At 36.8% G+C, this 27,614-nt stretch overlaps 1 protein-coding gene across 2 annotated transcripts in view; it reads right to left on the bottom strand.

The window, feature by feature from the left end:
- Nucleotides 1-25,651, bottom strand: part of LOC126824021 (uncharacterized) — a 37,684-nt gene extending 12,033 nt beyond the window's left edge. For both annotated transcript variants that reach the window (XM_050553122.2, XM_050553123.2), the window contains exons 1-3: nucleotides 25,522-25,651; nucleotides 20,255-20,495; nucleotides 667-823 (exon numbers count right to left, since the gene is read on the bottom strand). In XM_050553122.2, the coding sequence (XP_050409079.1) occupies nucleotides 667-823; nucleotides 20,255-20,431 (334 nt within the window). In that variant the 5' untranslated portion in view covers nucleotides 20,432-20,495; nucleotides 25,522-25,651. The remainder of the gene's footprint in view (nucleotides 1-666; nucleotides 824-20,254; nucleotides 20,496-25,521) is intronic.
- Nucleotides 25,652-27,614: the final 1,963 nt, after the last annotated feature.

Genomic DNA, 27,614 nt, shown 5'->3' with positions numbered 1-27,614 from the left:
AAACCAACGAGGTTGGACAGGCGACCCTACTCCTTGTCACATACAACCGGGGATTCGAAACCACGGCAGTTGACTCAATGACAGCCCTTATGATATAGCGCGCACGTGCTAACCATTCGGCCATCCATCCGCCCCGCCTTTTAAACAAATATAGAAATGGAAAGGATATAACAGGTCATCAAAACTGGGATCTCAAATATAATCGGTCGATTTTGTTGGATTCAGGCACTTGATGTTTGAAAAAGTCGATAGATAAAATAATTGACCTAGATGGTATCATAAAACAACATTTTACTCAATTTAAAGATAGGTTGCCAGGCAATGAAACATACGGCCACAGCAGGGCGTACAAAAAGTAATATAATTAATGCAGAGCTGGATTAACCATTAAGTAAAATACAGTCACATTAAAATCAAACGAATTTAATTTGTCGAAGGAAAAAAGTTAATATTTGTGGCTCATTAAGTCGCATCGATGTCATCCTTATCAGTGATTGACGCGGCCTAGCGAATATTCACTGCTGATCAGTGTGGTATTGACTATCAGAATATGTGTTCATTAAAATGTATGCCATTCCAACCTCTTACTTCTTTGTTCATGAAGTGTATTCAGGTAAAATGCAATTTTCTCAGTCACATTAAAATTAAACGACATTATTTACTTACTTGGTAAACTATCTGTTAGTATTTTGAGGGCGTCTCCTCGATTCATCTCCTGTAAAGCCTTTAAAACTTTATTCACACTATTTCCTGCCGTTTTCAAATAATCGTTAAATAATTTCAGTGTGTTGCGGCCCTCAACATGTCTTTGTTCTATAATAACCTGTAACAGATATCGATTGATCTTATTGATTGATTTTATTGATTGATTTTATTGATTGATTTTAACATGTTTATTTGTATATATAAAAAATATACCCTTCAAAAAAAGTAGGGGATATTGAAATGCAAATACCTATGCAGGTTGTGGTATGATAAATAGTCATGGACACTTGAAATGCTTTGAGAGTATGTGCACAGATGAAGAACTTATCGCCCCAACAGAACCACTGAGCTGCATGTGCGACACGCAATAGCGCCATACACGTCGGAGGGTTTCATTGTCAAATTTGACACTACAAGGAAGGGTTGATGAAAACTGCCGCTTGCTGGTTTATCCCATCCATGTTTGCTTTCCTATCGGTTCATGCATAGGATTTACTGTTTAGCGTATCTTTGCTTTAGTGTGTTACGTTTAATTTGATTGGGAGATGTGTTCGTCGACGTCAACGTTGACCGACAACACTGCAAGAATTGGCCGTGGCACTGCAAGAGGAGTGGGTTAGATTGCCCCAAATCGTGATTGGACAGTTGATTATGAGCATGCCACAACGAATTGCTGAATGTCTGAGGATTGGTGGAGCAATTACTCATTATTTTCACTTTTAACAGTGTATCTCTTTGCGAGTGAATTGGGGCCGTCAGATAAGCCGCCCATATGAACTGTTTATGTTCATGTCTAGCAATTGGCCTGTTATTAATCAATATATAAAATGCTACTTTGTAACCCAAGTTGCTAGGTTGCACGGCAACGAAACATACGTCCAAGCAGTCCACAAATGTTGTCGCATATAGGTAATTTTGTAGGTCATTCACAAGACACTGATCAAGAAGTAATTATGAGAAATGATTTGAATTTGAATCCACAAGACATTAAAAGTATGGTTGCCAGGAAATGAAACATAAACCCACAGCAGCTAAATTGTTCAAGCAAGAGTTATCTCATATTTATTCTGATGTTTGTAATGATATCAATTTCCTACAATCGAATGATAACTTTTGTTGCTAGAGCGTTCACAATGTTCTACAATAATGTGAAACAATGGCCATAAACCTAGAAATAAGTAGCGGAAATTGTTGAAATTCGATAGGCTTCTTCGCTTTACTCATTCTAATAAAGCATTTATATGGTTCTACAAAGGGAAAACAAGAGTAATTATTGAAATTTGATAGGCTTCTTTGGTTTACTAATTTAAATAATACATATAAATTTCATATAGATCGGATGATCATAGGCGTACGGGGAAATTTTTGACTGGGAGGGCGGTGGTGGTTGGTGCCCCAAAAATGTTGTTAGGTTCTCAGTATGTTACATAATAATAATAAATTCAAGAACACAATATCTTTTTTTATACAACTTTTACAAAATACAATTGTGTGCCCAAATTTTCCCAGCATTTGGTGCCCAAAATGGGGGGGGGGCGGCCGCCCCCCCAGCTCGCACGCCTATTGGGATGATGACTTTTGTCTTAAGAGCATTCACAAAGTTCAACAAAGTGAAATTGGAATTCGATATAAGAGTAGGTCATATTGCTGCCGTCCGGGCAAAATTTCTCTCATAGCACACTGTATGGTGTATGTCCATCTTCATTAGCCCAGTATAGGAGCAGAACAGTAGGATGTTAAACCTCATTTCATTTCTGTTCAGGGTTCTAACACTAGGGCTGTCACCCAGCTGAGAGAGAGAGAGAGAGAAATGGGGTTTAACGTCCACTCGACACAAACTAGGTCATTTCGTGACTAACATATGGTTTAATTTTATTTTTATAATTTCGCCTGCTCGTAGGGGTCTTTAGAAGTGGGAGGCAACCGGAGGACCCGGAGAAAACCAACGAGGTTGGACAGGCGACCCTACTCCTTGTCACGTACAACCGGGGATTCGAAACCACGCCAGTCGACTCAATGACAGACTTAATGATACAGTGCGCGCACGCTAACCATTAAGCTATCCAACCCCCCTATGTATATGGGTAGCACGGACCGGGGAGTAACATAAACCTGGTGGAGATGCCTACCACTTCTGGTTTTGGACTTATGCTACTTGCGGTTCATGGCTATACCTTTTTTATTTTTTTTCTGTGGCAAAAAACCTTGGTTTCTGTTTCGGTTTTCGTTTTTTTTATTCATTTAAACACTGTATTATGAATGTACCGATTTATGGTTATTTTATAGGAATACATGGAAGCTAGAAAAGATATCAAACATATTGATGTAAATTGTAAACAAAGAGTTTTTTTTACTGTTATATGACTTTAATTATGAATAGTAAAAACAAAGTTACCATAAAAAAAATCTGACAAAGTACAGTTACATATAAATTATGAATTTTTCAAACATTTCCGAAACGAAAAACAGGTAAATTAAAAATTAGGAATTTGGAACAAAAATAAACCGAAACGCATGGTCATTTTTTTTATCTGTTCGGTTTAATATGTAAAAACCGATACCGTACGGTTAAACCGAAAAACCGCACATCACTACCTGTGCCACGCCATGGGCAACCCTAAGTGTATACATAAAAATGTAGGCAAAATAATGCGTGCGTGCTGTATCATAAAGTCTGTCATTGAGTCAACTGGCATTTCGATTCCCAGGAGTAGGGTCGCCTGTCCAACCTCGTGGGTTTTCTCTAGGTCCTCCGGTTTCCTCTCACTGCTAAAGGCCCATACCCACAAGTGAATTATTGAAATAAAATTGAACCATATGTTAGTCCCAAAATGACCTAGTTTGTGTCGAGTGAACGTTAAATCCCATTTCTCTCTCCCCTTATAGACACTTGGGTTTTTTACTGTAATGTTGTTTTATAAACTTCTCTCGTAGATCTTCAAATCTGGGGCAAACAAGAATAAAATGGTACTCATCCTCAACATTTAAACATGCATTATGCAAGAGCTAAATCTGCCCATTGCAGGTCTTTCTTTAGGCTTGAAATGTTATCTAAATTATTAATTAGACATAAATTAACTTATCCAGATCATAAATGAATAATCAAGACTATGTTTTTTATGGTACCGACTTTAGTAAATTCTCGGTTCAGAGAGGATCAATTTCACTGAAATTTTCAGCAAATTCCCTCAACATGATCTAGTTTTTAATTATTATAGTGAGAATTGCCAGCTCTTTATCTAATCTCCCATAATGTATCTTTAATTAATTACATAATATACATAATCTATTTTTTCTTCTGGTTTTATTAGATATATAAATTCTGGCTATAAAGTCTTATTCTTGCTATTTCACATAGTCATTTCTTATTTATTGATTTTGTTAGTGTAAATGTATCTACAAATGACTTCAATATATATGTGTATGTCTTGTCTACGATATCACCTTAGGTGGAAGTGGACGTAAAACCCCAGAAACGAACGAACGAATGTGTATGTGTATTGAGAGGAATTTATATAAGCTTTGGCTTGTTTTCTAATCCATTACATGAGCGTCGTAAATAATCTTTATGTACTTGAAATAAAAATATTGTTTAAACCATATGTATGAGACATTCTCACGATTCGCAAATGTTTCCATTAGCAGTCATAATTAAAAACATCAAATAGACAAAGTCATATTACAGACAAAAATTATATTTTTTCATTAGCAGTCGTAACTAAAAATATCAAGCACACGAACAATGTCATATTACAGACAAGAATTATATAGCGATTCAGGACAATAAAAAAACACAACGCAATCTATATGGAAAAACAATCACTGGTTTATCAGAAAAGACATGCTGAAATGTTGTGCTATATGTGTATAAACCAGTGATTGTTTTTCATATAAATTAGGTCGTGTTTTTTAAGAATTAAGTTCTTGCTAAAATTAATAGTTCAAAAATAGATAATAAATAGGGAATATATTGAAAATTTCAGTCAAATTACTTCATTCTGAGTTATGGCCGTTTGAAGAACAGTGTAGTCTTGATTGTCATTGCTATCATTGTTACTATAATAAACAAAGTCTCGATTATCCATTTTTAAATTAAATTATTAACTGCCGTTTATGTTTGAATCAGTTGAAAATCACAACCATATGATGATCTGGAGAGTTGATTATCTGCTTGGCATGTAAATAAATGTCTAATTTATTGATTTATATAACACCGGAGGCCAATAAATACCTAATTAATATAACCATAATATAATAATAATAATACAATTACATTCAAATATAATTTAAAAGAGAGAGAGAGAGAGAGAGAGATGGGGTTTAACGTCCACTCCACACAAACTAGGTCATTACGGGACTAACATATGGTTCAATTTAATTTCCATAATTCGCTTGCACTTAGGGGTCTTTAGCAGTGGGAGGAAACCGGAGGACCCAGAGAAAACCCACGGGGTTCGACAGCCGACTCTACTCCTTGACATGTACAACCGGGGAATCTAAACCACGCCAGTTGATTCAATGACAGACTTTATGATACAGCCCGCACGTGCTAACCATTCGGTCATCCAACCACCCAAATTTAAAAGAATATTATCACAATAAGTAATAATATAATTACATTAAAATAGAATTTATAAAAATATCATCACAATAAATAATAATATAATTACATTAAAATAGAATTCAATAATGGTATAGCCATTACAAAATAATTCTATTGAAACCCTACAATAGACACCAAATCAAACTTGATCACATTACCTCTTAGTCTTAAAATTATACCCATTCAATATAACTGTCCAAATATAGTTCAAGAAAACTGAAGGAACAAAATATTCATTTCAAAAGATGGAACACATTCTTGGAAATCTCTGAGAACGAGAAATCTTTAGAAGAAATCCTAAATCCTACCATTTCATCTGTCATTGTTTTAACAGCCATTCCTACATCCTAGTATTAGACGAAGTAAAACTACATCCTTAACCTCACCACTTTATGTTGTGTGTATTTCAGGACTTCCTCCTTATAAATAAGACCTACGAATATCAATACTTTTAGGATATTCTAGGGTGTAGGTAGTGATAACTGATCTTTGTGTAGGTGAATTACCCTGTAACAGGATATGGTAGGTTTTATAATTAACCTTAGTAACAGAACCAAATATAACATCTCAACCCATCCCAAACGGATATATATATATATATATATATATAAGGAAAAATGAGGTTTAACGTCAGCTTAACACAAACTTGGTCATTTCGGGACTAACATGCAGTATGGTTCAATTTTATTTCAATAATTCGCTTGTGTTAAAAGGGTCTTTAGCAATGGTGGGAGAAATCCAGAGGACCTGGAGAAAACCCACAAGGCTGGACAGGCAACCCTACGTTCTTGTCACGTACAACCGGGGATTCGAAACAATGCCAGATGACTCAATGACAGGCCTTATGATACAGTTCGCACATGCTAACCATTCGGCCATCCAACCCCCCGAAATCCAGAGGACTTGGAGAAAATTCACATGGTTTGACAGGCGACCCGACCCTACTCCTAAGACACGTAAACAAGTGTTGATTCATGATCCATACCCTCAACCCGCCCCCAAACAATAGTGAAATTGACAAGCGGAGAGAGAGAGAAATGGGGTTTAACATCCACTCAACACAAACTAGGTTATTTCGGGACTAACTCTGCTTTTGAACTATTAAAGTTAGAACAATCAGCGTTTTTATGTAAATTTTAATGCATCTTTAAAAAGCCATTTGGTAGAATCTTGGCGTAGATAAACTAACCCTTTTCAGGAAAGATTTGGTGAAAACTGTGACTGTTCCTTTAAGGCAGTGATTCTCAACCAGTGTGCCGTGAGATCTTCCTAAGTGTGCCGCGAAATTTTGAACAGCACACTAAGAAAATGTGAAAAACCACTTGATCCTAATTGAATATTCACTGGTGTCTACTCATAGCTGTGTTTTTCTTTATTTAGTTTGAGTCATTCTATGTGTCTATGACTAGTCTCTGTCTACGGTTGTATTTCGTCTGACTTGTATGTTTTTATTTTTCAAAATTCAAATATTTTTCATATATATTTAGCCGGGTGTGCCGCTATTTTTTTTCATGTGTTCCAAGGTGAGCTGTTGGCAAAAAAAGGTTGAGAACCACTGCTTTAAGGCATAGACATGATTAACTACCCAAATCACCGATCACTGACATCTATCATCATGAAGTGGATTTATTAACATACCCTGAATGTATAGACAGTTACATGTCAAACTTGATGATTTGGCTAAAAACAAACAAGATCAATCAACTCTTTTTGATCCTGAAACCATGAAATCTGACTTCAAGGACTTGGGTAAAATAGATACAAATTCTAACAATCTGGTTAAAACACAGATCCTATTTCGTTTCGTTCTTTATAGTTCAAAATTTCGTTTTACTTGTCTTCACTACACTAGGATCTGGAAGAGTTGTTATATAAGCCATGTTCTGAATGATGTGAGGAATTAGCCAATGAAACGGTCTGTTACCGCGAGCTTTAGGCGTGTTTTGCACGGAACTGTGGGTAATCCACTAGTAACATCAATGCTGATTGGTTAATCAAATGTCCGACGTCATAGGCTGAAAAGCCGCTTGTATGACCACTGACGCGACCTTCCACTACAACTTGTCAGATCTTCATGTAGTGTAGACCATCAAAAGTACAAAAAAACCAAAACGAAATATAGATCTGGGTTTTAATCAGATTGAAATTCTACTGATTCTTTCGATAATAACTTTAAAATTGATGACTGAATGTTCAGCACTATATTAAAATGATTATTATTTATTTTTTATTTAATAGATGTCTTAATGTTTTTTTCAATGATTTTAAAAAAGCCTTTGATAGAGTTTGGAGAGAAGATATTCTTTTCTACTAACTATTAAATTTAGGTGTAAATGGTAATGTTTATAAATGTTTAAACATACATTATGCAAGAGCTAAATCTGCCTATTGCAGGTCTTTCTTTAGGTCTAAAATGTTATATTAATTATTAATTAGATATTAATTAACAAAACAAGACCATAATCGACTCTCGATGGCATCGGATACTCAAGATTTTAACTAGATTAAAACGGTTCAACATTTAATAAAAATTTAATTTAAAAATGGGAAAGCGAGGCCAAGTCCCGATTATACCAGTGCCCTGGTTACTACTGTGCACACATCTTGTCAAAACTACAAAAAATGATAACTTGGCTGAGAATGAAGTAATTTGAATGAAATTTTCAATATTTTCTTTTTTTATCATCTATTTTTGAATTATTATAGCAAGAATGACCAACTCTTTATTAAACTCTTAACTAATGTATCTTTAAAAAATATGTTTTATAATAGCCAACTAAAAGTCAAAGTTGGAAATACACCAAGTGGAACATTTATGAATAAAGTTGGCGTCATTTTTATTGACAAGCTCCCATATATGTCCCTAAATTAAATATGATACCCCTCTTCCTTCATTACTATATGCTGATATTAATTTGATTTCATTATCAAGTAGTGGTTTACAAACCTCATTAAATATTGCAAATGGAGACTTTTAATTAACATTAAAAAAATAAAAGCACAGGTAATGATTTTTAATAAATCAGGAAAAAAAACTTTTTGACAAATTCAATATTAATGGAAACTGCACTAGAAATTGTTGAAGAATACTACTTAGGTGTAATTGTACAATGTTCTGGTTCTTTAAGCAGAGGCATTGACAATTTAAACAATAAAGCATTTTTCAAAATTTTAAAAGCCTTTTAGAAACCACTGTAAACCTTATTCTATGTTTTTTGATGTTTATTATTGTATTGTAATTTGTATTGTATGCTTTACCATACTTGTGTATATACCGAGAGAGAGAGAGAGAGAAATGGGTAGCCACTCGACACAAACTAGGTCATTTCGGGACTAACATATGGTTTAATTTTATTTCAATAATTCGCTTGCGCATAGGGGTCTTTAGCAGTGGGAGGAAACCGGAGGACCCGGAGAAAACCCATGAGGTTGGACAGGCATCCCTACTCCTTGTCACGTACAACCGGGGATTCAAAACCACGCCATCGACTCAATGACAGACTTTATGATACAGCGCATGCACGCTAACCATTCAGCGATCCAACCCCCCGCACAGGTCATGGAACTTTTTCGAAATCTGCTATAAGTTCCCGCTTACATCTAATGTCAAATCTGTTCGGGCACGCTTAGCAGGACGTTCAGACATTTTGAATACAATAATGTATAATGATTCTTCAATCGCGGCAATTTTTATATAATGTCGCGGTATTTGACATAAGTAACTAAAATTAAATACCAAGCGCACTCTTACAAGAGATTATAAATTGTAAAATAATCAACAAAGAATTTATAACATTATCAAAGTAATCAACACAGACTGGCGCTTGCGAGTTTTAATCTCACCGATAATTGATTGGTCATTGCTTGTTAATCTTTTCTGGCTTCACATCCATTGAGTTTTAATCTCACCGATAATTGGATGCTTCACACCCACCTTTTGAAGTACGGATTATACGGTGTCGATTCAATGGAAATTATGTGACGGGACGGTTGATTGATGTCATAATCCGGAACATACAGAATCCGGTTTTACCAGCGATTTTTTCGCTGAAGTAATAAGGAAATAAATCGGGACATGAAAATCATGTCGGATGTCACAGCAATCCGGAGTGATCAGACATCGGATGTGACAGAGTCCACTGTATATGCTTTACCATACTGGTGTATATACCATGCAGTTGTGTAATATTATTATTATTATTATTATTATCCTATTGAAACATTCAAGTATTAAGTTGACCTACTTGCATTTACTACTGAAAGATTGACAATAAAATTCACTTTGAACTTTAGTGATAATTACTGATAATAGTGAAAGCTGTTACAGCCGCCATTGTTTTTTTTTTGTGAATTACGTTTCTGAAGATGAAATAAATCGTTTCAGTTTAAATTATATGTCAAATCTCTTGGCATTATTCAAGATTTAGATAAAGAGCTGACTATACTCGCTATATGAGATAATGTAAAATAAATACATTGAAATTTCAGTCAAACTTCACTCTGAGTCAAATTACAAATGGCTACTGTTATCATGATTTCTAACAGGGGATACAGTTAAATTTGTACCTGTATTATTTTTAGTACGAACCCGCTCCCCCCCCCCCCACTTTAAAGTAGCAATAAGCTTATGAAATTTTGAATAATTTATGCTTCTGCGACCGGCCATTTCCACTTAGGGTGATATAGCAAATAAGTCAAGGGCGTGGATTTGTCATAACTTTTGGGGACGAACCCTGGAACCAAAATAATAATTACGATCAGTTTACCATTGTTATTTCGATGAAAGCTGTAACTAGGGGTAATATGATGATGATATGGTACAATTAAGGAGGAAGATATCGTGAAGATGAATTACTGTGGCAAGACCCACGGCAGAGGTTAGATAGCCTTCAGAACGGGACATTCATGTGGACATAAACCTAAAAATCTGTCCTTGCAATCAAAATCATGGGGGGGGGGGACAGAGACCTATTCGTCCCCCCCCCTTCCGATTCTAAGGGGGGACCCGTCCCCCGCCTAAATCCACGCCCATGAAATAAGTTATTTTATATTTATTGTCCCCTAACTCCAAGTCACATACGCTCACACTAGGGATCGAAACCACGATCGCAAGCCAGAGTTGACCGGCCAGCTAGAACTCGAAGCACTACACCCAACCCTCCAAAATAATTTATTTGCAGTAACCAGCTTATATACATTCTAATCATTTAATATACTCTTCAAAAAAGAGTAGGGGATATTCAGAAACAAAACTGTGGAAATGCACTGTTGTTTTTATTAGAGGTATCCAGTGTATGTTAATAACAGACCAATTGACTACACATGAACATAAACAGTTCATATGGGCGGCTTATCTGACGGCCCCATTTCACTCGCAAAGAGATGCACCGTCAAAAGTGAAAATGTATGTTTTTGATTTTTGTCTTAATAATGAGTAATTGCTCCACCAATCCTCAGACATTCAGCAATTCGTCGTGGCATGCTCCGAATCAACCGTCCAATCATTATTTGGGGCAATCTGACCCACTCCTCTTGCAGTGCCACAGCCAATTCTTGCAGTGTTGTCGGTTGACATTGACATGGATGAACACGTCTCCTGATCAAATTAAACGTAACACACTAAAGCAAAGATACGCTAAACAGTAAATCTTATGCAAGAACAGATAGGAAAGCAAACATGGATAGATAAACCAGCACGCGGCAGTTTTCATCAACCCATCCTTGAAGTGTCAAATTTGACAATGAACCCCTCCCACGTGTATGCTGCTATTGCATGTCGCATGTGCAGCTCAGTGGTTCTGTTGGGGCGATAAGTTCTTTATCTGTGAACATACTCTCAAAGCATGTCAAGTGTCCATGACTGCATTTCAATATCCCCTACTTTTTTTGAAGAATACATGTATATAATATCTATCCATTTAAAAATCCTAACAATTTATGGTCTATCAGATGAACAATAGCCCTTGACTATTTTTCGATAACTTTGTTATCTTTGCACATTTGCCATTTTTCAATTCAAAGTCGTAAATTTCCAAGGAAATTTTTTTTGTATAACTCAATTCCGTCTGATTAAAATACTCCTGGTGACTACATGCTAGTAATAGAGAGAGAGAGAGAGAGAGAGAGAGAGAGAGAGATGGGGTTTAACGTCCACTCAACACAGACTACGTCATTTCGGGACTAACACATGGTTTAATTTCATTTCAATAATTCCCTTGCGCGTAGGGGCCTTTAGCAGTGGGAGGTCATTACGGGACTAGGTCATTTCGGGACTAACACATGGTTTAATTTTATTTCAATATTTTGCTTGCGTGAAGGGGTCATTAGCAGGGGGACGAAACCGGGCAACCCTACTGCTTGTCACGTACAACCGGGGATTCAAAACTGCGCCAGTTGACTCAATGACAGGCTTTATGATACAGCGCACGTGCTAACCATTCGGCCATCCAACCCCCCTGCTAGTAATGGAGAGGTGTCGTCGACAAAAAACATTTCTCATGTTGTACCCTCTTCACAACCTTGCTTTGACTTAAAAAATCAGCCAGATCCACGATAGAAAAGGAAGCGTGGTAACAGCGTACACAGAGCGGGTAGAACGCCCATGGTGACACTCTTAGTATATTGACAAGGATCACATCAAGTCCTCTCTAGACCAATCAGATCGCGCTACACTCTCACCAGTGTCCGAAACAAACATTTTCCAAGCACAGGCCCGCAGGACCTGTGTGACACGTGATTCTGTGGGTCCTTCAGGTGACACGCAGGTCCAACCAATAATAATAATATTATAGTTTCCATGCGAAGCGCAGAACGATCAGAATAAAGGAAGTACATATAAAGCCAGTACACCACAGAAGGACTAAGGGTTTAGTAACTTAATTCCATTTCAATTTAATGGAAACAAATCTATTCACGGCTACATAATTTACGTGTTTTCTCATCAAACTAGGTCAACTTCAAACAGTTACACAAAAAAAATTTGACGCCTGGCGAAAACGTTGAGGAATGGCATAAACTCGCTTATCCCGCCCTATATTGTTAGCACAATAGCCCAGAATTGAGTCAAATGAGGTCCCGTAGGAAATGAAATGAAATGAAATGGGGTTTAACGTCCTACTGTTCTGCTCCTAACCTGGGCTAATGAAGACGGGCATACGCCATACAGTGTGCTATGAGGGAAATTTCGCCCAGACAGCGGCACTACGGCCTACTCTTATATCGAATTCCAACTGCCAAGGGATCTTTTACGTGCACGCCAATGTGTACACGGGACCTCGGTTTTTCGTCCCATCCGAACGACTAGACAGCTTTCCTTGTCAGCCCCTCCGTCCTGCATCACTGACAAGGGAGAACCACGCCGGAAAATCTGGATGAACAGGTCCCGTAGGAAATGGTTTTAAAATTATAAGCTTCCATTACCTTTAATAATAGGTAGGCCTACAGCTACACCGTTCGGAAAATTTTCGTGTTAGTAATATTCCTGAATAAATTACTGTCCTCGTTTTTTGGATGGATATAAAATGATACAGCACGGTGGTATTTTTCATAACACAATTTGTAGTTTTTGTCTATTACGTAACTTGCAAATATGTTTTTATTCATTCGTCCATGAGAGACACACGGCACAGTGATCACTTGACAGCCATAATTGAAATTACTTTAAAATAAAATTCCGTACGACTATGCCATATAGTTTTCAATAATAATAACGACAATATAATTCTGTCAATATGTTTAAAATTTAGCCTCTGCCAGCATGTGTATCAAATAAAAAATCATAACGGTAAACTTTACTTAAAACTAAACCTAGCATCGCTGGCTTATTGACCTAGAAATTCCAACTGATGTCACGTGTCATCAGCGGATTTGGCATCGAAGATTTTGTCGGAAAAATATATTATTAATGACTGTTCTGAGGATTATATTCAACTAAGATTTAAATTTCTGTAACAACAGGTCAGCCAAACCATTAAATGCATGATTCAATTATTATTTTATTATCTACCGGTACCTGGAATCTATACAGAGCGTCGAAGAAGCGCGATTCCCGAGCGAGATTCGCAATCCATACCGAGAGGTATTGACTGTTATTGCAGCCAACAAGCAAGTTGATTGACTACTTAATCAAAAAGTAATAATTAACCCGTTAAATTTAGCGGAAAGTAGATTGATTTATGATACCATAGCGGTCGATTCATTGTTTTTGCCAATCGGTTTGTTTAAAGTTCAATCGGCTAAAGCCGACAAAAAAAAAACCAGTTACAAATCAAAGGCTGGTTACGCGAGTCAATGTTTGGAAAAACAGCAGCTTCGATGACAAGTAAACAATAACCGTCAACTATCGGAGACTCGGAGGTTGCATTTCTATATGACAGTTCTAGCATTTCCCGAATTGTCGTATGTGGACACTAACTATGCGAGATAAGAAAGAAGGCGAAGGCCCGGCGGACCCGAGTGAAATAGGCAAGCAGGAGTCCTCCGATAAATCAGTCGGCCTCGGGCCTACGGACCGACGTTTGTGTCGAACACTGACTCTCACGCTCTATTACGGGCTTCATATAGTCCTAAGATGAGGCTCAGTATCTGCCCTACAGATACACTAATCAATGTGAAATCATTGTAACAGTGTATCAATGATGGGGTTGGAGTCAACGTGGCCTTCTAGATCATGGCAGCAACGTGGTTGAGAGCGGTGGGGATATTGCTGTGCGGCGCAAAGGGTTTGTGCCAAGAGCGTAGCGGGGGCATTGTGTACGCCTAGTGCGAACGTGAAAATGCCTTCACACTTAAGAGGTTTTTTCCACATTTCACCACAACCTCACCTAGTTCAGCTCTGAACGTAGGTCTCATTTTACACTCGACCTCTACGTTCAAGGACTGTCCTATTGAACCCTTGTCGAAAATCTAATCGCTTCCCAGTCAATTTTACTGGGCAACTTTTTACTGCTAACCGGTCGCATGTCAGTCCCTGTGAACGCCTGAACAATATAAATGAACATCTTAGGGAGAAAATAAGACCTTGCTTACCTGGCTAGAGTCAGTATGAGAGACACAACACGCTGTTAAAAAATATGTCTCCGTCTTCTAACTGACTTGGCGGACATCATTGAAAGGGTAACGCACAAATTTAAGAACTCGGCCATATAAGATGAAACGAAATTTAGGATTTTTGAAAGAATTTGATTGTAAATTATTGTAATTTAGCTAGGCAAAGCAATAAATCACTGAAGATTCTCAACTTTTCAAAGATTTCATTTTTTTTTCTCCCAGGCTTACCTAAATTTCGTTTCATCTTATATGGCCGAGTTCTTAAATTTGTGCCTTAACCTCACAATGATGTCCGCCAAGTCAGTTAGAAGACGGAGACATATTTTTTAACAGCGTGTTGTGTCGCTCATACTGACTCTAGCCAGGTAAGCAAGGTCTTATTTTCTCCCTAAGATGTTCATTTATATTGTTCAGGCGTTAACAGGGACTGACACGCGACCGGTTAGCAGTAAAAAGTTGCCCAGTAAAATTGACTGGGAAGCGATTAGATTTTCGACAAGGTTCAATAGGACAGTCCCTGAACGTAGAGGTCGAGTGTAATAAGACCTACGTTCAGAGCTGAACTAAACCTCACCATACTCTTGTGCGTAGGATATCCAAAATTTGATGCATCTTATTTCTGGTGATAGCACACAGTTTTATACTGGCTTTGATTGTGACAAAAATATAAGAAGCCATTGATAGCTTTAATGGAATCATAGACTTTGAATTGGAGTTTAAAGATGAATAATTAGTTTAATCAGTTGTATCATTTTGGGGCAAAATTACGCAAATTAAGTTTATTTTGGTTAGAAGTTACGCAAAAATGACCTAATCACCTTTCATGCGTTACCATGGTTACTATTCCATATTTCAACTATTATCTTAGTATATTTTAGTCCTATATTGTATTTTATGATGATAAAGTAATAAAAGTTTTCTGAAATTTTTCTTTATTTGAATGGCTTCTATTTTCAGCGTTTTCTCAAAACTTCAAATTTGGGGTTATATCACATTTGCATAACACCATCCATTTATTGACATGACAAGACCATAATCAACTCTCGATGGCATCAGATATTCAAGATTTTAACTAGATAAGAATGGTTCGCCATTTAAAAGTTTAATTTAAAAATGGGAAAGCGAGGCTAAGTCTTGAATATACTATTGCCCTGGTTACAACTATGCACACATCTTGTCAAAACTACAAACAGTCTTGAATATACTATTGCCCTGGTTACAACTATGCACACATCTTGTCAAAACTACAAACAGAATGATATAAATTTTCAATATTTTCATCTTGCATTATCTATTTTTAAACTATTATAGCAAGAGAGGGAGAGAGAAATGGGGTTTAACGTCCACTCGACACAAACTAGGTCATTTGGGGACTAACATATGGTTTAATTTTATTTACATAATTCGCTTGCGCGTAGGGGTCTTTAGCAGTGGGAGGAAACTGGAGGACCCGGAGAAAACCCACGAGGTTGGACAGGCGACCCTACTCCTTGTCACGTACAACCGGGGATTCGAAACCACGCCAGTCGACTCAATGACAGACTTATTATTATGACAAGAATGGTAAGCTCTTTATCTAAATCTTACCTAATGTATTTTTAATCATTATATTGTAAGTCAGTTGGGCATATTATTTGCAAATAATTGTTCAATATAGAGGGAGAAGCTAAAGTTATTCTAAGAGAACGTACATGTAGGGTGTGGTTAACTTTTCATTATTTCCAACGAAACCCGACGACGATAAGGCAAATAATAATAATAGAGAATACCTGCGTTTAAGGTTGCTTGGCTCAAGCTCAAAATAAATTTGGATACTATTACTTGCATTCCATAGCCTTTGTTGTGTCATATAAACTGCCATAAAGTGTTTATTATTTATTGCTTAAAGAGTTTGGGGGATTTTTTTTTTTAAACTACATGGATACTTGCATTTCATAGCCTTTGTTGTGTCATATTAAACATACATTATGCAAAAGCTAAATCTGTCTATTGCAGGTCTTTCTTTAGGCCTGAAATGTTATCTAAATTATTAATTAGACATTAAATAACCTATCCAGACCATAATCAACTGTAGATGGCATCGCCTTGCGATCTTTAGTGGATTATGAGCCGATTTACTGCATAACTTTCCTTCACGATTTAACGATTAAATAGATAATCGAGACTATGCTGTTTATCATACTGACTTTAGTAATGATGATCAAGGCTTGCGGAACTTTCAACCACTTAGTTCTCCTTTCATAGTGGATCAATTTGAATAAAATCTTGAGCAAATTGCCTTTACGTTATCTAGTTTTTAACTATTATAGTGAGAACTGCCAACTCGTTATCGAATCGCCCATAATGTATCTTTAAATGCCATAAAGTGTTTATTATTTATTCCCACGCATTTCTAGCTTAAAGGAGCTAAATCGCTAACATTTGGGACCTAGAAATTGACAAAAATGGGTAACAACGAATATAATACTGTAATATGAATGTATATAAACTGATTTACATTCAATGGTTTCCGTTTTTACTCCAATTTCAAATCAGTTATGTTCGGCCAAATAAGCCAGCAGTCTCAAGCGAGTGCAAATTTCTAGCGTCTGGTTATTCCAGTCTACATACGCTGTTTGATTTGGTGCAATGTGTCTAGCCTCGTCCCTCGAGTCTCTTGATACAACTGGGGCCTGAAGCGCATTATGGTACACTATTCGTGTACCAATGGTAAAATGTTTATTTTGTCTTAAATATTGGATATCAAAAGCCCATCTTTTTCCGGTAAGATCACAACATGATTGTTGATTTATTTTGACAAATAAATTGTGTATTTAATGTTGAAGATTTTGGATCATATTGAGTTAGAGACTTGGCTACTTTAATAACTGAGTAGCCTAACATTCTGGTAAATAATGCTGATTCATACTGGTGTATATACTGAAAATTCAGTGTTTAAATCTGGGTGCAGAAATCCACACGAATATTAATTATACGACCTGGGTTGTTAGGGAGGGAGAGAGAGAGAGAGAGATGAGGTTTAACGTCCACTCGACACAAACTAGGTCATTTCGGGACTAACATATGGTTTAATTTTATTTCAATAATTCGCTTGCGTGTAGGGGTCAAAATTGCAAGGGACCCATATGTCAATTTAACCCCAGTGCAACTATAGTTCGCCTTATCCAACAACAATTTGAAATACAACTTACAGTCAAACAGTAACTACCCCAACATTTCAGGTGAATTCATAAGAGGTAGAGAGAAATGGGGTTTAACATCCACTCGACACAAACTAGGTCATTTCGGGACTAACATATGGTTTAATTTTATTTCAATAATTCGCTTGTGTGTAGGGTTCTTTAGCAGTGGGAGGAAACCGGAGGACCCGGAGAAAACCCACGAGGTTGAACAGGCGACCCTTCTCCTTGTCACATACAACCGGAGAAAGAACAAACCGTTCAGTGGTAAATAGAGAGAGTGAGAGAAATGGGGTTTAACGTCGACTCGACACAAAACAAGGTCATTTTGGGACTAACATATAATAATAATAATAATTGATTTATATAGCGCCAACAATTCAACTCAGTGAGCTGCTCTCGGGCGCTTTACATAAATACAACTAATATAAAATTACATCAATCACAACACATTAATCCATAAAATAAAAGAGACAAACAAACAACGGAGAACATTTTTTAGTACACAGGGTAAAAGTCTGACACAAATACAGCTAGAAACGTATTCAATCAGTTGTATATTTCATTAAAAAGTTCGGTTTTGAGATACTTTTTAAAACCTTTAATAGAATTTGCGCTTTTGGTTTCGTTTGATTTTGAATTCCATAACTTCGGAGCACCGACGGCGAAAGATCTATCACCTTGAGTTGCTTTTTGATTCAATTTTATTTTTATTCAATGGTTCAATTTTATTTCAATAATTCACTTGTGCATTTATAGGGGTCTTTAGCTAAAATAGAGCATGGGCATTACCGATGTGAAACAGTTCAGAAAAAATGGTTAGGGTTGGGGAATTTGACTTTTAAAAGAGAAGGTTAGTAAGGTAACCTTCTACACCGGTACATGGGATTTAAAGTACCTAAGTCTCCAACTCAATATCATTCAAAATCTTCAATAGGAATAAGTGTGGGTGTGTGTTTTTTAATGGTTTTCAAAAAAGAAAATAATTTTAAATTTACATAAATAGAAATAAATATAGAGTTTAATCAGACAGGCCTCGAAATGTCGCTTTAGTTTAGTAACTGACCTGTCATTTATAATTTTCCAAGTCACAAATTATCCATGCACACAAACACGATTAAATGGTTTTGATTCTTATTTTGATCCATGTGAATATCGTAATTAATTTCTTCGACATCGGCAGGACTAAAAATTCGCGCGAATCGCCACACTAGCTGAAAGTCTTGATGTGGATTCCGCTTAGTAAAACATGCATCTCAAATCATGTTTAAAGTTTAATTTAGAGGTCTATGTCACTGCCGTTGAGAAATGTGTAGAATTCGGATTCTAAAATATCGGTATAAAATGGAATATCAAACACGTCGTTGCACCTGTACATGGCACTATACTATTATTAATCACGTGCAGAGGACAGTTTATCGCGCCCCCTGGAATTCATTTCTCACATTCCGACTTATTTACGCAAAAAATGATATACATGCATGTATAAAATACTCTTTTGACCAAATTGTTTAATTTTCTCAAATTGTCCTGTAAACTATACTAATTATACATAAACTTTATTTGCGAACATTGTCCTGAATTTTTTCAATGTTTAAATTTTCATTGGAAACAAAGAGAAACATCGAATTGTTACGGTGCAGACTTTGTGCCAAAATTATCAGGGCGTCAAAGTTAAACTTAAGATTTTTTCTGTGACTTTTCTTTATGGTTTTCATCAAGTCAGTATAGGAGTGAAAGATTGATACTGAAATTTCATTTTTCTTTTTATTTATTCTAATAAATATCGAAACATTTTCTAAATATTAATGGTCAATAAATGGCTTCATCTATGATCAAAGTAGAGTATGAAATACATGAATGGTCCTTCTAAATAATGGATTAGAGTTGAGAAGTGCTATTTTTGCAGGAGCGATTTTCAGCTGTTGTAATTTTAGAAGAGCTTTTTATGGCTCCTCTATTTTTTTTAAACGTGAAGCACTGTTTAAGGGAGAGAGAGTTACTGATTACAAAATTTAGTGTCTATATGGGCATGCACAATTAAATCGGTGACTTGACAATTTTTCAATGATATAAAATATGGAAATTATTGAAGCAATTTTTAGCTTCATGGTGCTCGACAAAAAAACCCAAATTTAATGGTGATTCAAGTGCTCGGGCTCGATGGAGCACCGTAAGGGTCTTTAGCAGTGGGAGGAAACCGGAGGACCCGGAGAAAACCCAGGAGGTTGGACAGGCGACCCTACTCCTTGTCACGTACAACCGGGGATTTGAAACCACGCCAGTCGACTCAATGACAAACTTTATTATACAGCGCGCGCACGCTAACCATTCAGCCATCCAACCCCCCTAAAGATCAATGACAGTTTATTTTACTATCATGCTCCGAATGGGCTTAAATGAATACAAGCATATGCCATACAGTGTATTATGAGGGAAATTTTGCCAGGACAGCAGCGCTACAGCCTACTCTTATACTGAATTCCAACTGCCAAGGGTTCTTTTACGTGCATGCCAATGTGTACATGGGACCTTGGGGTGTTTCGTCCCAACCGAACGACTAGACATTGTTCCCTGCAAGGCTCTATGTCTTGCATCATTAACAAGCAGTGAACCACACTAGAAATTTCCCGATGAACTTACTCGCCCAACACCAGGATCAAACAAGGGATCTACAGCCACTGCGGCTGCAGTTTAATTAGACTGAAAGCAAACAAACCTCTATCTCATCTGCTGTGTAGCCGAGTTTTTCTGCTAACAGACGCCAATCATTGCCCGTCACAACACTGACAGGGTCCAGTTTATTGGCCAGCTGTATTTTTACTTCATGTCCAACAAATTTAAAGGGGATCTCACAATCCAGCCCTTCTGCGTTGTCATTGTCTAATTCCGTCATTTTGAATCCAATAATCAAAGAATTGGATTAAAATCAACGACTAAACTTCTGAAACTTCATTTATCTGAAAAAAAAAAAAATGTGAAAATAAAATTATGGCCAGTTCTGATCTTAGAAATTGTGCTACAAATTAGAAAAATAGAAAATAAAAATGCTTTGTCATTTATTTGATGATGTTTATAAATACTTACAATACATACACGACGCCCGTAATGTGGAAATCAGAATGTTCTCGTCGGGTTTTGCTCCTGTTTGCTCACTACACTTATATTATTATTTTAGCGTTTTCCGAGATTCTATCCGGATTATCGCCCTTATTGTTAAAATTGTTTGACGTTCTAACTCATGACGTCAACTGGCAGACTATCGCCATTGAGGAGATGACCACTGTCAAGATCGGTCGCATTATTTCTGTTACGTCTTTTTTGTATTCCTGATCGTTTTCATATTTGAGTGAAGTCTGTGTCACTACAGGCCCGGGACTGTACAGCGCAGTGGACGCTTACGGCTGGCCCCCGGATCCATTTACTTGATTTGATATTTGTTTATTTGGTGCAATATCTATTTTCTGTTTTGTCCGCAGGTTTATCTTGTAGATTTTTGTTTTACGTGTAGAGAGAGAGAGAGAGAGATCATTTCAATAATTTGTGTGCACCTAGGGTTTTTTCACAGTGGGAGGAAACCGCAGAAAACTCATGAGTTTGGACAAGCGACCCTACTCCTTGTCACGTACAAGTGGGGAATCGAAACCATACCATTTGACTCAATGACCAACATAATTATCAAACACACACGCATTAAACCATTCGGAAACTCATATTAGGCACAGCTACAAAGCTGGCACTATGGAGTGATTTTACTTTGGCCATTTCAGTTCTTTATTTACTTTAAGCAAAGAAGAAATTTTGATAATAAAACCTATTTTAATTGCCAAAAGGGGACAACCATTAAAGATACATTATTGGAGATAAGATAAAGAGATGGCAGTTCTCGCTATAATAGTTAAAAACTAGATAGAGTAAAGGTAATTTGCTGGAAATTTCAGTCAAATTGTTCCACTACGAGCCGAGAAAGAAGTGGGTGAAATTTTTGCATAGTCTCGGTCATCATTACTAAAGTCAGTACGATAAACAGCATAGTCTCGATTATCTATTTAATCGTTTAATCGAGAAGGAAAGTTATGCAGTAAATTGGCTCACAATCCACTTAAGATCGCAGGCTAGGCTGGCTAGCAATGCCATCTAGAGTTGATTATGGTCTGGATAAGTTAATTAATGTCTGATTAACAATTTAGATAACATTTCAGGCCTAAAAAGAGAGAGAGAGAGAAATGGGGTTTTACGTCCACTCGACACAAACTAGGTCATTTCGAGACTAACATATGGTTTAATTTTATTTCAATAATTCGCTTGCGCATAGGGGTCTTTAGCAGTGGGAGGAAACCGGAGGACCCGGAGAAAACCCACGAGGTTGGACAGGCGACCTTACTCCTTGCCACGTACAACCGGGGATTCAAAACCACGCCAGTTGACCCAATGACAGGCTTTATGATACAGTGCGCACGTGCTAACCATTCGGCCATCCAACCCCCCCAGGCCTAAAGAAAGACCTGCAATAGACAGATTTAGCTCTTGCATAATGTGTGTTCAATGTAGGCCTACTAATATTTTATTTTGTAGTCCAATAAATTTATTGTGTAAAGAGATGTAATAGGCTATACTGCCTATAGCCATGTGAATTCACTCTACCCTACCATAACATAAAAACATGAAATATGAATTTAATTTTTTCTGTGTGTTATCAAAAATGACAAGACAGTGGAAGTCCTGGTTTCGTTAGCAATAGAATTTATAATTAAAATTACCAAACAGCATAAGTACTAAGTACATGATAATGGTATCCATGCCAATAAGGCCTAATAATATCAGTTAAGACATTTAGATTCAGCTTAACAGGCTATATCCAGAATTTATGAATTCTTTTCATAATTCGTTTAGCAGGGCCCTTATTCACAAAAACTTAAACTAAGATACAATCGAAATTTTAAGAAATACTGCAATTCGATTGGCTGACCAGTAAAATCAATTTGCATATATCTAATTTGCATATTGGTCAGCCAATCGAATTGCAGTATTTCTTAAAATTTCGATTGTATCTTAGTTTAAGTTTTCGTGAATAAGGGCCCATGTATTTAATTTACTGTATCCACATTATGCTCTTTTGTGTTTTCTTATTTTTACTTAGTCTTACTGACTCAAGTCTCTTATGTGTAAAAAGAGAAAAAACCAAGCCATAATAATTTAGTAACAAGATCTTTTGAAGTGATCAAGGGCCTAGCGAGCTAGCGTCTTACCCACTTAGCCACGTGATCTCCCGTTTTTTTGATAAAATAAAAATAATCCATTGATTTTCTTCACAATATGGGATTGATATTATGGAATATATAACAAAGATAGGCACCAGTATTAATGCGGATACTAAATGGCAAATTTATAACGGAGATTTGCAGCAGGAAATTTTCGATCGACGACAGCGATCTTCATAGTTGTAGGCTAAAGTCTGTCAAATTTACCGATGTATCATCGATGCATTGCAAGTTTCGATGTTAGCTCCCGATCCATAAAATATTATTTGATTGATATATCAGCACTGACGAGTGATGGCTGTTACGTCAAAAAATGATATGGTTGTGAATATTGAATGTTCAAAAGACGAATCAACCCAGAAATGTCATCGAAATTATTCCGATAGGCCTACTACGTTTTTTGCCGGTTAATAACATATATGTCATGAGAGAGGTACTATCACACACTGCTAATTAAAACTGGACATTGCTAATAAATTTGCCTGAATTTATCTAACTTGATTAGCAGTTCTGCTAATCAAGTTCGAAAAGTTATCGAAGCCCCTGCATATATACTCTATAAGGCACTTGTCATTTGTAATAAATTTCGATGATGGGTTCAAAGTTGAAGACAATTAACATACCGGCTATTGCCATGACATTGGTACTATCTTCCCTCCCGGCTAGAGAAACGACCACGTGTGTAGTAAATTCTTTGACTGACCTGTTAAATAATCTAACTTATTTTGTATTTAAAAATCCAAGGGTATGCTTTTAATTATTTATGTCAGAACAAATCATCAACCAGTTTGGAACAGGCCATAAGGGAAGGATAAAGAATTGAAATGCCAACAATGAATGAATTAACGAACCGTTAACTTAGAAGCATATCACTCATAATTTAACCTTATTTATTATGATAAAGTCTTCCGATGCCCAACTATATTGTGCAACAGATAGTTCAATCTATAAATATTTAATAAATGTGAATAAATTGCGGACACTGGTTACCATTGGGTTTTCAACAGTAGCACGTATTTCGGTCCCGCGTCAGTTCCCACTCAACACAAACGTCATTTCGGACTCAGTTTGATGACGTTTCGGACTCAGTTTGATGACGTTTCGGACTCAGTTTGATGACGTTTCGGACTCGGTATCGTGACTTTTTGGACTCGGACTGGCGACGTTTTGGACTCAATAAAAGCTGAACCAGCGGCTGCCAGGCAGGATACGCCCACATTTTCGAGAGATGGATAGAGAACAAGCTAACAAGAAAGTGATTTTTCCTACAATCAAGGGCCATAATTCAGGAAATTACAATTCGATATGCGCATATATCGAAAGGAACTGAACGAACGGCAGCCATTTTGTCTGTCAATTTTGGGCCGATTTTCACGAAATTCGAACTCAGTTGACCTCAGGGTGTAACAGTGATATAATAATACGTTTTTTTAAATCGGATAAAAATTATGACCTCTATAGGATCCACAAGCTAAAAACGCAATTTTTCGTACAATCAGGGGCCATAATTCAGGAAGTTACGGTCCGATATGTGCGAATATCGAAAGGAACCAAGATCTTTGAGTTATAAACTTACATTTCCAGTTTCAACAAAATCGGATAAAAATTGTGACCTCTATACTGTCTATAGGGTCCACAACCTTGATATAACATATTCTTATGCTATTCCAGAACGAACGGCGGCCATTTTGTCTGTCAGTTTTGGGCCAATTTTCACGAAATTCAAACTCAGTCGTCCTTAGGGTGTAACGGTGATATAATAATACGTTTTTTTAAATCGGATAAAAATTATGACCTCTGTAGGGTCCACAAGCTAAAAACGCGATTTTTCGTACAATCAGGGGTTTATTCTACAAAAAGCTAATTAAGTGTGAAGAGTAGCCATTGAGTATAGTTAAGCAATTAGGTATTTCAACTATGGGATGAATATAACCACCAAGATATTAGTACGATTAGGCTATTAAAAAAAAACTCAGCCATTTGTACGGCCCACCCGCCCAATAAAGAAAAGTGAAAAAATAATTAAAATAATTGGGAAACTGAAAAAATGAAACTGATAAAATAAATAAAATAAATGTACGTTTTATAAAATAAATGAAAACCCGACTGAAGCTATTACTATTATTTCATCAAATAAATATGCCCGTTGTTATAAATCGCTGTTATCGTTTTATGCTATGTTAATAAATAAAATAGTTTATAAAGTAAATTAACGTCAGTGTTCTATAATTCCATGTTCTATACCCGAGTCCGCAACGTCACCTACCCGCATCCGAAACGTAACTGACATTAGTTATATTACTGAAATAGAAACAGCATTAAACTAAAAAAATTAAATTTCATCTCAATAATTAATAATTACTGCATGTAGCATGTATATTTCACAAACTCAGGTCATGAGAAATTGACAATTAATTAACCGCGGCCTAAACATGATTTGGTGTAAATTTGTTTCTAAATTCTACACGCAGTGTGTATTGTATATTGTAATAATTTAAAGGTCAACCTAATGAATCTATTTACTAAGACCTCGATGAGTCAATGTTATGATATATGAAGAACATCAATTACTGATGACATTTGCATTTGACAGCACAGAATAGAAATTCTTTTTCGCAATTGCCTTTACTTCTATTTCTAAGTATGTAGATAAAATCTAATCACACAAAAACACCACACGACATCAAATAATGGTACGATAACCAATACAGTGTATTCATAATACCTGGAGGTGTTACACATCAATATGTCAAATACTAGTATAACCTCTTGTCATATAAACTGTGCAATTATAACTATTCGGTGAATAAATATCAATTCCACTTTTTCCGTTTCAGGAAGTTCGCCATTGTTATTGATTGTCCTCGAACTTCCAGACGTCCCAGTTGACACGCGATTAGGTTGCGTTGTCTACACGACCGACACAGCACGGGGATATTGCTCTGTATTCATGAATGGACATTTTAATGTCATGTTCCAAATCGATTGTTTTGTCGTTACTGAAACAAAGAAAGAAAAAAATGGTAGATATTCTTGTTTAGTTCCAAACGACATACAGGCAACATTTACACTACGTTTGTTGTAGTTTTACAATGTATAGCATCAAGGGCGTGGATTTGTCATAACTTTGGGGGGGGGGGGCGGACGAACGCTGGAACCTTTCATTACCAAACCAAAATAATAATTACGAACAGTTTACTAGTGCCATTTCGATGAAAGCTGTAACTAGGGGTAATATGATGACGATATAGGAAAATTGACTTCCTACAATTAAGGAGGAAGATATCGTGAAGATGAATTACTGTGGCAAGACCCAAGGCAGTGGTTAGATAGCCGTCAGAACGGGACATTCATGTGGATATAAACCTGAAAATCTGTCCTGGTGATCAAAATCATGGGAGGGACAAAGACCTATTCGTCCCCCCTTCCGATTCTAAGGCGGGGGGATGACCCGTCCACACCCCCCCCTCCGCACCCCCCCCCCCCCAACTCCACGCCCATGTATAACATCAAGATTCCACACTTGTAAAAAAAAAAAGACTTTTTGAATTGAGTGGAAAAGCGAGGAGGAAAATTTTGCCCGGACAGCAGCACTTCCACCTTGTCTTCATCGAATTTCAGCTGTCAAATAATCAAGGGCTGTTCCATTATGGTTAATATATATTTAAGGCTCATTCGAAAAGGATTATTATAGCCCAAGTTTTTCTCTCTCAAACAGAAGAAGTTTCACAATACATGTAGACCTATAGAATTAATTAAATAGAAAAAAAGGAGTATAACCTATGATCGGAGAAGGCCCGATATCTATCCGATTGACTGGACCCTTTTAAGCCAACGCCCGACTATTATTATTGTAAGCTTTTATTGTGACTGGTTATGTGAGTATTTAACGAATGCTGGGAAATAATTTCAAGGTCAGACAAAATGGGTCAATTTACACACGCAATACCAGCTGGTTCAGTTAGTAATTTTTCATTGGACGGGCTTGAAGACCAAGACTAGATTAAATTTGTCTATCGGAGCAAATGAAATGGGGTTTAACGTCCTACTGTTCTGGTCCTAAGAGTCCTATACTGGGCTGATGAAGACGGGCATACGCCATACAGTGTGCTATGAGGGAAATTTTGCCCGGGCAGCGGCGCTACGGCCTACTCTTATATCGAATTCCATGACTAGACAGCTGTCCTTGTCAGCGGTTTGATTGCGTTCAGCGCAGCCCTACCACCCCCTGTTCTTACTATTTCGTCTCCAGATAAAAAATGTCCATAATTCATTAAGAGATGGGTTTAATGTTATTTTTTTTTCTCCAATTGTGTCTTTAGCAGTAGGAGGAAACCGGAGGACCCGGAAAAAACCCCACGAGGTTGGACAGGCGACCCACTCCTTGTCAGGTAGCCTACAACCGGGGAATCGAAACCACCAAGAAGAAGCAGCAAGTTACATAGTAGTATTAGTAGCACTGTAGCAGCTACAATTTACAAAAGAAAAATCCCCCCCCCCCCAAAAAAAAAATAAAAAAAATACCAAACAAACAAAAGCATGTGTTTTTCAAGTCTTAATAAACTTAGGTCTACGTGTGAGCAGGTTAGGAGCAGAACAGTAGGACGTTAAACTCCATTTCATTTCATTTCAATATCTTCACATTCAAACATGTCTATAATAAATGCAAGGGGGAGTAATCCGGGTATAACACAGTGTGAAATATCAGCTATTTTAGTGATATCACACTTTATGAATAAATTAAAAGATAAGGGACTGTTATTATGCAATATAAAGGGGTTGTAAAATATGGGTTGATTCATAATGCTATTATATGTA

The sequence above is a fragment of the Patella vulgata genome, chromosome 6 (genome assembly GCF_932274485.2).
Source record: "Patella vulgata chromosome 6, xgPatVulg1.2, whole genome shotgun sequence".
Classification (NCBI taxonomy): domain Eukaryota; kingdom Metazoa; phylum Mollusca; class Gastropoda; family Patellidae; genus Patella; species Patella vulgata.
The sequence above is the reverse complement of the archived record's forward strand: the minus strand, read 5'-3'. Positions and strand labels throughout refer to the sequence as shown.